Source organism: Periplaneta americana, chromosome 6 (assembly GCF_040183065.1).
Source record: "Periplaneta americana isolate PAMFEO1 chromosome 6, P.americana_PAMFEO1_priV1, whole genome shotgun sequence".
Classification (NCBI taxonomy): Eukaryota; Metazoa; Arthropoda; class Insecta; order Blattodea; family Blattidae; genus Periplaneta; species Periplaneta americana.
This window is the reverse complement of record NC_091122.1, coordinates 101,076,013-101,088,661: the sequence shown is the minus strand read 5'-3', so window position 1 is coordinate 101,088,661 and position 12,649 is coordinate 101,076,013. Positions and strand designations below refer to the sequence as shown.

The following is a 12,649-nucleotide window of genomic DNA, read 5'->3' as shown; positions in this document are numbered from 1 at the left end:
ATCTAAAAATACATTTAAAATTGCAAGCCTCATCCAAATCTCAGATATTCTTCAAACTGTCAGACGATATCCTGTGTAATTTCTATAAAATAAAAAAAGAAGAAATACCATTCTATACCACAGACACACTCATTGCTAAAACTCCAGTTGTGAACGAAATTCCTCCATGGAAATGGGTGATTCCAGAACATAGCATACTAATTCTAGGAAATCATTCCAAAAATGATCCTCCATACATTCTTAAGTTAGATTCCATGGAACTACTCTGCAGTACATATAAGGATCACTTTCAAATTTATACAGATGGATCTCTAAATCCTAATAATGGGACATCAGGAGCAGGATATTATATTCCAAAATATCAAGAAAGTTATTTCATACCATGTTCATCTTCCTCCAGTCTTGACACTGAATTACTAGCTATTGATTCTGCTCTTCAGTGTGTTACTCAAATTACTGAAAAATCTATTTGCATACTTACCGACTCCAAGGGGGCTATATTTAATATAATTAAATATGTACCACACCTATATGCACATAGACTTATTCCAATTCAGAAACAACTAAGTAAACTAAAAGAACTCCAAAAGGAAATAACATTTCAATGGATACCTAGTCATTGTGGTATACCTGCAAACGAGAAAGTCGATAATATTGCAAAACAGGCAACATATTTGCAACAAGACCTCTTCAAGTGATATCTCTATCCAATGCTTTGGCTTCAGTAAAGTCTCATTTTACAAACCTATGGACCAACAATTGGCTCTCTTCTGACAAAGGAAAAATTTTACAGTCTGTACAAAAGAAACCAAATGACCTGGAAATATACAAAAACTTTCCCAGACATGTTCAAACATTTTTAACAAGAGCCAGAACAGGTCATATTGTCACTCAATTGTACCTACACCGATTTCACCTTTCTGATAATCCTACTTGTCTGTGGTGTAATAATCATGATGAAGATCTGGAACACATTCTTCTATACTGTCCATCCATAAACCACAAAAGAAGTAAATTAAAATCATCAGTACCAGTTGCAGAAGAGACAGTCCTGCAGTATATATTGACTACACCCCACCTCTGGCTACTAGCAACAGGCATCTGTAATGAACACCGATCAAAATACCCCTCATTTCTCGTGAAAAACTACAACTAAATAGATTATAGTGGACTTTACTCGTATGTTGTCAGCAAACAGCTGGATACATTAAGAAGATTGATTCAAATATTTTATCTCTCTGTTGGCATAATGAGCCACTTTCACCTCAAAAGACTCTATGTGCTCCTTTATTTTATCAGTGATATCACCTTTCACTTCTCTGCTTCTGCTCCCTCATATCTCGTGGCGACTTCCCTGATTGCAGGAACTCTCCTAACCTTCGAATACTCCTGTCACTTTTCATCCCATGGATACTAATGAATGCTTTCTTACATACGACAGTTTCCTTTCCACTAACCTTAACACAATATATCACGTCCTTCTGTCTGATCTTAGGAGTGTCCTTCCTTGGAAGCCTATGATTTACATTCGTAACTTCCATGAGTTCCTGTAGGTAGCCATCTTGTGCATCCTTGCTACCAATCTCCTTAAGGCATATGTACACTTTTACATACAAAAATTTTTTTTTGCATAATTTTGCTCTGTAAAATTTTTATACAATCGAGAATGGTACCAGAAGGAGAATGAAGTGAACATATCCCTTAAAATTATGTCTAAATTGTTTATAAAAATTCTTTTGTTTATAATTTTGACATACAACTTGAAACATGATAGTTCATGCAGTTTTTAAGATAGAGCCGCAATTTTTCACTGTTTTATAGCTAAAACTATTCTTTAGTGGCTGACATAGAGCTATTTTTTATTTTAATTTACATTAATTAAATATTACTATATATGTAACTTATACAAATATTTTATGAATTTAAATACTATTATAGTCACAATCATGCCATGATATGAAAGAAAAATTTCACAACCTCGAGCGGGAATCGAACCTTTCATACCATGGCATGATTGTGACTATAATAGTATTTAAATTCATTAATATGTCACATCAACGGACGTGTATACGTCACCAAACATCGTAAGATGGAGATTAAATATTTTATGTTGCATATATCATGTAAAAATCCATAGATAATTATTAACTATATTAATGTTATTTTACTCATTGTCAAGCACTAGGGGACATTTCAAGCTTCAAAATGACACCAATATCTTCTTGGTATCACCATATTTGACTGAGATATCGTGTTTAAAAGAATAAAATATTCTAAAATTACTATTTACAGGAAATGAACCACAAACTTTCAGACTCGATCGTCATATGTCACCCCGTAAGCAGCTTCATGTCTGTCCTGTTTCAGCTTCTTTCTGCCTCTCAAATACCTCCTCCTTGATTTAACTTCAGGTGTTGAATGTTTTTTTAGCATTTTTGTCTTTATTTTCCATTGATGCAACAAATCCTGCGATGGTGTTTGTCCCAGGGTTTATGCTCAATGCCTATCCTCCTCAGAATTTTAATTTCTACTTTTGGACTCTTATTAAAATGACGTACAACATTACTGACACACAAATTTACAGTTTTATGACTAACAGTAAAAGATTATAAATTACTTCATTATGTAAAAACGTGTTTTTAATCTAATGATCATGCCCTGATATCTATGCATCTATTTTAGGACTAGAGAGAAGTTTATTTCACAAGCAATGCTGGACGAGGGGATTGACTGCTACGAGGATCACTCCAAAAGTAACCCACAAAAAGGTAAAAAAAAGGGTAAAGGTATCCCCGTCACGCGCCATGAAGGCACTTGGGGTGCATGGAGGTAGAGCCCCATGCTTTTCATGACCTCGGCACTAGAATGAGGTGTTGTGGTCGGCACCACACTCTGACCGCCTTTTACCCTCGGTACTCAATTTTATAGGAGGCTGAGTGAACCTCGGGGCCGTTCTGGAAGTTTGGCAACGAGAAAAATCTCGTCACCACTTGGGATCGAACCCCGGACCTTCCAGTCCGTAGCCAGCCACAATATTTATTTAAAAATTACATTTTTATCCTACAGCTTTGCTATTTTCATAGAATGTAGATACATCCTTCAGAAAAAATACGTCACTTTTCCACATAATCCCCGCACATTTCTACTGCCTTACACCACCTTGGAATAAGGGCCTGTATACCTGCACGATAAAAGTCTGAACCAACACGTCTGAGCCACTCTTTAGTAGCATGTACAAGGGAGTCATCATCTTCAAACCTCATTCCTTCAGTTTACCAAACAGATGGTAATCGCATGGTGCCAGATCAGGACTGTAAAGCGGATATTTCAGTGTTGTCCATCCAAGTTTTCTGATCTGGTCTGTGGTCTTATGACTGACATGTTGCCATGCGTTGTCGTGCAATAGCAGAATATTCTGCTCCTCCCGATGTGGTCGAACACAACTTAGTCGAGCTTGAAGTTTCTTGAGAGTTGTCGCATATGCATCAGAATTAATGGTGGTTCCGTGTGGCATAATGTCCACAAGCAAGAGTCCTTCTGAATCGAAAAACATAGTAGCCATAACATTTCCTGTCAAAGGCGCAGTTTTGAATTTCTTTTCTTCGGTGAATTTGCATGGTGCCACTCCATTGTCTGCCTCTTTATCTCCGATCAAAATCGCGGAGCCATGTTTCATCTCCTGTCACGATTCTTGCAAGAAATTCATCTCCACCATATCATAATGGTCCAAAAGCTCGCTGCACACTGTTTTTCTGGTTTCTTTGTGAGCTTCTGTTAATATCCTCGGAACCCACCTGGCACAAACCTTTTTTAACTCCAACTGTTTCAATACTCTGCACACAATTGCTTCTTCTATTCCTACTTGGAGTGACAATTCTTTCACTGTTACGCATTTGTCAGCCACAGCCATGTTGTTAAAGCACTGCACTTTGTCAGGTCATCATGCAGTGCAGGGCCTTCCACTGCAAGGAGTATCCCAAATATTGGCGTGGCCTCTTTCACAAGATAATCTGCTTGCCCACCGACTAACCATACTATGATCGACAGCTACATCTCCATATACCTTTTTTCAAACTCTTGTGAATGTTTCCCACTGTCTCGTTCTCACAGCACAGGAACTCGATAACTGCACATTGCTTCTGACAAATGTTAAGTAGAGCAGCCATCTTGAAGAAGTGCCATCATGGCGCCACTCACGGGAACGACTTAAATTAAATTTGAATACAAGGGAGAAGGATGTATCTATGACCTCCATTAATTGCAAAGGTTTAGAATAAAAAATAAATTTAAAAAAATGTTGTGCATTACTTTTGGAGTGATCTTCGTAGAAGTGACCGTGGCTGATGACGCAGAATTTTGGAAAATGGGACTTATCTGAAAAACCATAAGGCATAAATCGAAAATTCTTATATCAAATTAAAGGGGAGAAAATTCTCTATTAAAATAGTTATATTTTGAAAATTCTAATTTTTCATCATTTTTTGCGTTTTGCAAATATTCGCACTTTGTAATGTAAGAAGATAATTACTTACAGAAGAAAAAAATAAAACGAAATATTATCTCTTATAATGAATATATGTATAGTTTTATATACCATATATATTACCTTAAACATGACCAAGATTTGTGCTCTGTCAATCTCATCAATAGTATCAAAATAGCGACGTTTACAGATGTAACAAACACAAAAAATGTCTAGAATAAGGACTAATATAAAATATATATAATATAAAAGAGTAATACAAAATTATTACTTTAAAATTAATTTATTACTATATAATTATGTTTTTAAATTGAAAACTTACTTGCATTTCCTTCTAACCTAGCCTTTTTTATAATATTGGGCTTATACAGAGGGATCCAAAAAATGTACTCACTCTTTGATAATAATCAATATCTTGGGAACAAAATGACATGTAGTTACAATTCTTGCGCATTAGCGTAGTGTCTTGTTTTCTGAACAGATGGTGAAGGACACATGAGTCACGCGAGTCGCACAATGAGTTTTCGCGGCATGTTATCTGGTCTGTTGTAAACTGCCACAATTGTGTGTACTGGGCTTCTGTAACTCCAAACGTCCACACCGGCAATTTGTTGGTCCTTTCTTCTTTGAAGATACCATAACTGGTCAGTTATATCTCGGTATTCTTCAGACATCGATTTTCCCTTCCATTCGAGAGGTGTTTGAAGATGAGAGATTTTACCTACAACAAGATGGTTCTCCATCTCACTACCATCGAGATGTCAGGGCATACTTGCACAATGGATCGGTCGAAGAGGTGCTATTGAGTATCCACCAAGGTCTTCAGACCTAACACCCCTCGACTTCTACCTGTAGGGAACCTTGAGGAGTGAAGTTTATCGACAAAAGTCAGCTACACTGAACGTGCCATGAGAACCCATCGAAGCATCGTGTGCAGCCATCACACTGGACACATTGACAGCCGTAGTTCGCCCAGCAGTTCGGTGGCATTGACGCTGTTTAGCCGTTGATGGTGGTCACTTCAAAGACATACAATGACTCTCTCTCTCTCTCCGCGCAAGAATTGTAACTATACGTCATTTTGTTCCCAAGATATTTATTATCAAAGAGTGAGCACATTTTTTTGAACCTCTCTGTATTTATCGTCATTCCTTATCTCTTTCTTTCTTTTCTGGCTTATATTTTCTTCAGAATCTGAATAATTCATGTTTTATGTGCTTAATAATTACGCCAGTAACACACAAACAAAATGCTATGACAAAACTGTTTCCATTCTGCTACAAACAATGATTTAATATTTTGTAAAAGAAGAACAGTATTAGTGGGAAATATAGAAATAATATGATTGGTTGAGAATATATCACGTCATAATGCAAGACAATCCATTATGCGTCCTGGACTCGTGATCTTTTCATACCAGCTCTGTATTTCTGTTATGATTTCAGCAGCTTGAGAGCATGAAAGTGAAGACGTTTTCATGCTGAACAGATGTATTTAGATATGAGAACACATTAATATGGATAACTCATTTTCAGAAAAAAGTGAACTCATGACCTTTTCATAATAACTGACTCAGTTAATTTTAGTTGCAACTCTGGAGGAAAATTTCCTGCATTTGCAGAAGGGCCGACAAACGAGGTCTAATTTGTGTTGAATTTCCATTTAGCATCTCTGAATACTTCATTTTTTAATAATGCAACGTTTTCCACATATTAAGGACAGTAATGTCTCCTTCTTGTTCTATATATCACTACTCTACTTAACATATCCATAGACAATCCTTCACCACTACCCTTCTTTCGATGCATTGCAATAGGGGAAGTAATTTAACCTGCGTGCAGACCAATCTGCCCACAGCATGCTACTGCCCTTACAAGCTTGAATATACACCTCTGCCTTAGTCACTAATTAGCATTGCGTATGCAGAAAATTAGGTTGCAGAACATTACTTTTTCTCTTATTTTGCTTCCCTTGTTAAGAGTTTCTCCAACTTCTTTGTCAAGCAGGAACCACGTTACTTGCAGTAAAGTAATGAACACTCCAATTTCAGATATGAGAGGCAGTGACCATCCATTTCATCTACATGGTGGCCATTTCCATGTTGTTGCTCTCAAACCAGTTGGGGAAAACATCTCTACAGAGTATGTAAAGTTGCTAAATGAAAATAATGAGATCGAGAAAAATATGAATGGACCGATGAAAGACACTGTGTCTGTTCCTAGTGGAGGTTATGTAGTGATACGTTTTGTAGCTGAGAATCCAGGTGAGTTTTGTGCAGTTCTGATTCTTCCGTATGTCTGATTCTGAATGTCACAAATTTAATAGCACTAACAGTTTTTAATCTCCCAGAATCTGGGTCAGGATTCAGAAAATTCTGCCGAATACCTGACTATCAGATCTTGATCATTATGTTTCAGGTTTCTGGTTTTTCCACTGTCACATTTCTAACCATGCAGACAAGGGCATGGGATTCGTTTTGAAAATCGGTGACCTTGATGAAATGCCAGAGACACCTCTCGATTTTCCTCGCTGTGGAAACTGGCAAGGTAATTATGAAGCATCTGATGATGTTGAAACAACCACCTCCAGTGAGAGCACCAGTGATACAGATGTTGACAGCAGTACGAGTCCTAATACTACAGATACAGGTGTCAGTACTTCAGATGTTGATCCGACTACTCCTGGCAATGCGAACAGCTTTTCACCTACTAGTATCCTTCAGTTGATGTTGTTGAGTTGGTTTGCAAATCATCTTGCAAATATTCGCACTTTGTAATGTAAGAAGATAATTACTTAGAGAAGAAAAAAATAAAACGAAATATTATCTCTTATAATGAATATATGTATAGTTTTATATAACATATATATTACCAGGACTGTTATGTACCCGTATATGTAAAAAAAATAGAGGAATGTAATTTGAAACTTGCTTTTATATGCATTTGAACCTATTTATCCATCACCTGAGCAATCAATTAGCGAATAATCATACTTTTTTTCGCGAGGATTTTTTTGAGCTGACAGTTATGCAGCTTTATTTCAGAGTAGAGTTAATTTTCCAGCAATAATACAATGTACAATGTCGTGTTAATAGCTTGTAATATTATAGGACTGCCACCAACAGCAAGTCTTCCCGAACATTTCTTAGTTGCTCTTAGACAAAGAATATTGTTTCCCAATGAATATGGTATAAAAAGCGTCGTAAAGACACGTCTGCAGGAACCAATTGGGGCCTCATTATAGAAAATGAAAAATAGTGAGTTATAGCAAATTTTTCATGTGTACCGTCAGGGTCCAGTCCCAGGCACATCTGTATTGCCAGTCTGGTTTTCCAACATTTTTGTCATCATAAAAACTAACCTATCGAAGTAGAAATGCAGAGGAAAGTGACAAACTTCTTCATGAAAGCATAAGCAGGGCGAAGTTATTTTTAACTTAATGTGTTACGATATTTCATCATATAATACCCAATAATACGTGACAGTTCAATCCAATGTTTATCAATAATAATCTTGTGCGGCTTACAGTCAACAGTGGTTTCATTATGGCTGGAACTTAACACTAGAACCACTGAGCGGTCATTTTGAACGCTTTCAATTTTTAGATTCACTATTATTTCTACAGTTTTTATTGTGTAGGCCTATTGTTGTGAGTTTATGACTCATCCTAAGTTGTTTCGTAAATCATTTAGGCATAACAACATTTGTTTTCGCTAAATTAGTTCTATAGTTATTAGTTTTATACTTCGAACTGCCAAGCGGTCACTTTAACCGCTGTAATATAAACTAGGTAGTTTCTAACGAATGTTATGGTTTTTGTGTTCCTAATTCAAACCCAACAATTGAAATTCAGAATTATACAATTAAATGGATGCTTTCGATCAGTATTTGTGTGTTAGCTAGTCTCTAGCATATACGTAAAGATTAATTTTTGGTCCTATAGAATATATCTGTTATGGTAACAATTGATATTAGAGGAGAAAAATTCGCTCCGAAGCCGGAGATTGAACCTGGCTCCTTGGTTCTATGTACCAAGCACTCTAACTATTGAACTACGCCGAAGTTAAATCCACAGCACCGGATCGAATCCCTCTCCTCCATTGTTTTTCACTTTGTGGCCTGAACTTCGGCGAAATATTGCGTACTTACCAATTATTTCAGATACTGCTGAAAATGACTTCCTTCTGCAGTGAGACATGCCCTACATCTCTTAAACAAATTATGTGACATCCTGCAGTTCAGTTTGAGTAATTTTTGTCACTTCCTGTCATATTGCGTCCTTCAGATGTTCTAAAGTATGGGGATTATTTTTATACACTTTATGCTATAAGTTTCCTCAAAGATAAAAATCACAGTAACTGAGATCAGGGGTTCTAGGGGGCAACAAACCTCTGCTTATTATCTGGTCTTCGAAATATTCCTTTATGGTGTCCATTGAATGCTCGACAGTATGTGGGATAGCATTGTCCTGTTGAAAATAACCGTATTGTTTTTCTTCGTCTGTAAGTTGGCTGAAAAATGGAGGCAGTATGGAATTCACATACACGTCTGTATTCACAGTTGTGTTATAAAATATTGACCAGATTATTTGTCTCGCACTAGCTGCACATCAAACCCCTACATTATCACTGTGCAATGGGACTTGCTGTACAATATGCGGATTTTCATCACTCCAATATCGCACATATCGAGAACTGACATGACCATTGAGATAAAACCCATGCCTCATCAGTCATAAACATTAGCTGTGGATCAAGGTGTCCATTGTACACATTTTCAAGAAACCAATTGCAGAACTATATTCTAGGTGCAAAATCTGTTTGCTTGATTTCTTGCACAAACTTTATTTTATATGATCAAAATTTAATTATCTTGGTTGCTTTGTAAGCTGACCTGCAGGATATGTTTTTTTCTTGAGCTAGGCGACGAAGAAATTTCTTTGGACTTAATTCTAATTGCGCTTTAATATTTTCAAGTTTTTCTGGAGTTAAAACATGTCGTTTACGCTCCCTAGGCTTGTCACAAACAGAACCTGTTGTACGCCACTTTTTCATTAACTTCGAAATGCAAGACTGTATACTGGGTGTTCAGTTCAAAGTGTGTCATGGCTCGCTGTATGCTGTCATGTGGGTAGCCAATGAGCCTAGAGAATTCAATCTTCCTACACTTCCGCAGAGGTGTATAACCTATGAGGTAGAGAAGTTGCCTAGCAAGTACGGCGTTCATTCTGAAGAGTACCTACCGATATGTACGGTAACGCCGGTAGTGGCAGGAATGTGAACTGTTTGGAAATACGTACTGTCGGGATATGTGGAGAAGGTTAAGACGATTACTTATGTATTTGTTGACATTAACTTCGACGGTCAACATGAACACGGAGCATTTGATTTGTGTTGTGGAATGTTACCGTACGCAACCAATGATAACAAATACCCTGCGTACGACTTGCCGGCGCAAAACACAGTTCGAAAGAGGTTATGGTAGCACACAGACCATACAGACCGCCATCTGTTGCTACGATGTTCAAGTTATACCGTACACATTCTCAAGTTCAGATTGAAGAACGCCTTAAATAATAGGCAACTTCTCTAACATATAAGCTGAAACTCGCTTCAAATCGGTGACCCAACAACAGTGACGTCATGACACACTTTGAAATGAACACCCAGTAGGAATTGTTGAATTGAGAAATTTGTGCACAAATCTACGAATGCATGTGCTATAGGCCTAATTATTTTTCTTTACACAGCACTCCAGTAGATAAATTCGTTGTTCAATAGTATACGTCATTTTCTCACAAAATATATGTAGGCCTACACCACAGCGAACTTCAAACTCAACTGAATCAAGATACATTGGAACCAGGGGCGGCTCGTCCATAAGAGCTGCGGAGCTGCAGCACTCCCTGCTTTGACAGGAAAATAAAAATAATATTTATTTTAATTTGTAGAAGAATTGTTACAGCTTTTATTGGTAAATTGCTTTATATTTCATCTGGCCGGGAATATGTACTATTATCTTATGCATAATCTTTTTGCGCGTCGACTGTATTGGAATTGACACTGCATTCAAAGTCGTCCTGGGATCTGCAGGGTGGTCAGCTCATAGAGAGTGTGTCTTGCATGGTCAGAGGGTAGAGAGGTGAAGGGAAGCAGAAGGAAACTGCCGCTGTTTAAAACCCATATCTTGCTCCAGTGGCTTGCAGAGCCAAGCCACAAGGGATCTTTCCTCTCCTCCCACACTGCTATTGTAATGCTGCGTCAAATGGATTCTCTATTCCCTTAAAACTTAATGACAAAATTTTTATTTTCTTTTCACATACTTATTGTTGTAGAATCTTATCGAGTTAATATAACGAAATTAATATTCTCTTTTGCCTTATTATTACGTATATATCCAGCCTCCAGCAGAACCTAATATTTGCCTTAACTCAAAATGATTGCACGAGTAGAATCCTTTTGATATAGCACGTAAAATACGAAAGAGACTTCTTTTCCAGTTTTAGAAAATTGTTGACCATCAGTATATCTGAGTGTTGCTTTGGTGTGTCGTCTTAATACCGTAACTTAACCAGTGCAAATTTGCAAGCATGAGTGTGTGTGAATTACAGAATATTAATTTTATTTTTCTCAACTTTCCCTTGCAGAGAATATTGATGCAATGAAGTGAAATTAAAGGATCGTCCGTTACCCGACTTAAATCTTACTTAAGCTCCATCCAGCCGAAATAGTGCATATAGGTAAGGAAGTATAACAATGAAATTTACGCTAAGCATTTGTGGTTACGTGGATGTGAACAAAAAAAATCTGTATTTTGTTTTCCTTGCCTCCTCTTCGGTGGTGATGCTGCATGGACTAGGAGTGATGTGACAGATTTAGGACACTTGCCCCTAAAAAGCAAAATGTACGAATCTTCGCAGTCTCACCTGAAAAATGTTATTTCATTGGCTATGTTACGCAACTCATACTGCTGTGCAATTAAGTGAAACGAACAGAACAAACATTCTCAAACATAATCAAGAAGTGAGAAAAAATCGTGAAATTATTTTTAAAAAAATATTGATTGTATCAAATTTTGTGGCCAATATGAACTTCCCCTTAGTGGACATGATGAAAAAACGATTCGAAGAACCCTGATATGTTTCGTGGGTTGCTACAGTTCGTGAGTAATCTAAACGAGCCTCTCAAAAATCATTTGGAACATGCCACTGTTTAAGGTTATTCTAAGACAATTCAGAACGAAATTGTAGATTGTAAGTTGAGTGTCTGCCGATCTGAAATTCAGACTGAAATCGATAGTATTACTTTTTCTTAGGGATTAGCAAATGGTCCCACAGACATCTCCCAACTAAGTCAGGAAGTTTTGGTTTTTCGATATGTAGTGCATTTATTTTTGTCCTATACTTATTAGTAATGGTATCAAGAAGTGAAATTTGTATGTACCGAAATCTACTGCAGCTCTCCCAATTCACAAGTTCACGAGCCGCCACTGATTGGAACCCAGGACTTCGTACAGTACATCACGGCCAAGATCGCTTGCGAAGAGCACAATTTTCCGCCGTTTTGGTCTGTAAATTAAGCATTCCTCGTAAATTGAATTATCTGCATCTTTGGCATAATAAATTATTTGCCAGGGTGACATGTTCCAACTTTTAAATTACGTTGCCTAAAGTTATAGTCAGTGAACCAGATAATAACTCGTTCTCCTCTTGGCATTTAGATTATCAGATCATTATCATATTCCTTTTCTGATTGCACACATGGACGGTAAATAGCAAACAATATAATACTATCTTCATTTTGAACTATACTGTCATTTATTTCTTGCATTTTATTTATGCGATATTAAAAAAACTAAAGAGTTTTGAGTTGAATTAGCGTTTTTCCTTTCTTTAAAAAAAAAACGCTAATTTTTGTAACTTGCAAAATTTAAGAAGCATTTGTATAAACTACAACAAATTTAACAAGTGATTCGGGTGGACTGACTGAATGACACCACTGGCTATAACAGCTATAACATAGACCAGCCTTGTCAATTGATGCCTTTGGACACAAGTGCACGCTCAGTGTGTCCATAGCTCTAGCCGAAGATTAAACGAGAACATACCAAAGAAAAGGGGTAATCTCCTAATCGAAGTTAGTGGAAGCTGTAGGCGGGGTATGCAACG

At 37.1% G+C, this 12,649-nt stretch overlaps 1 protein-coding gene across 1 annotated transcript in view; it reads left to right on the top strand.

Moving 5' to 3' along the window:
* The window catches only part of LOC138701558 (uncharacterized), a 67,513-nt gene extending 60,105 nt beyond the window's left edge, over nt 1–7,408 (top strand). Inside the window, exons 10-11 of the mRNA XM_069828574.1 lie at nt 6,534–6,746; nt 6,901–7,408. Coding sequence (XP_069684675.1) covers nt 6,534–6,746; nt 6,901–7,259 — 572 coding nt within the window. The 3' untranslated portion in view covers nt 7,260–7,408. The remainder of the gene's footprint in view (nt 1–6,533; nt 6,747–6,900) is intronic.
* The last annotated feature ends 5,241 nt before the right edge of the window (nt 7,409–12,649 follow it).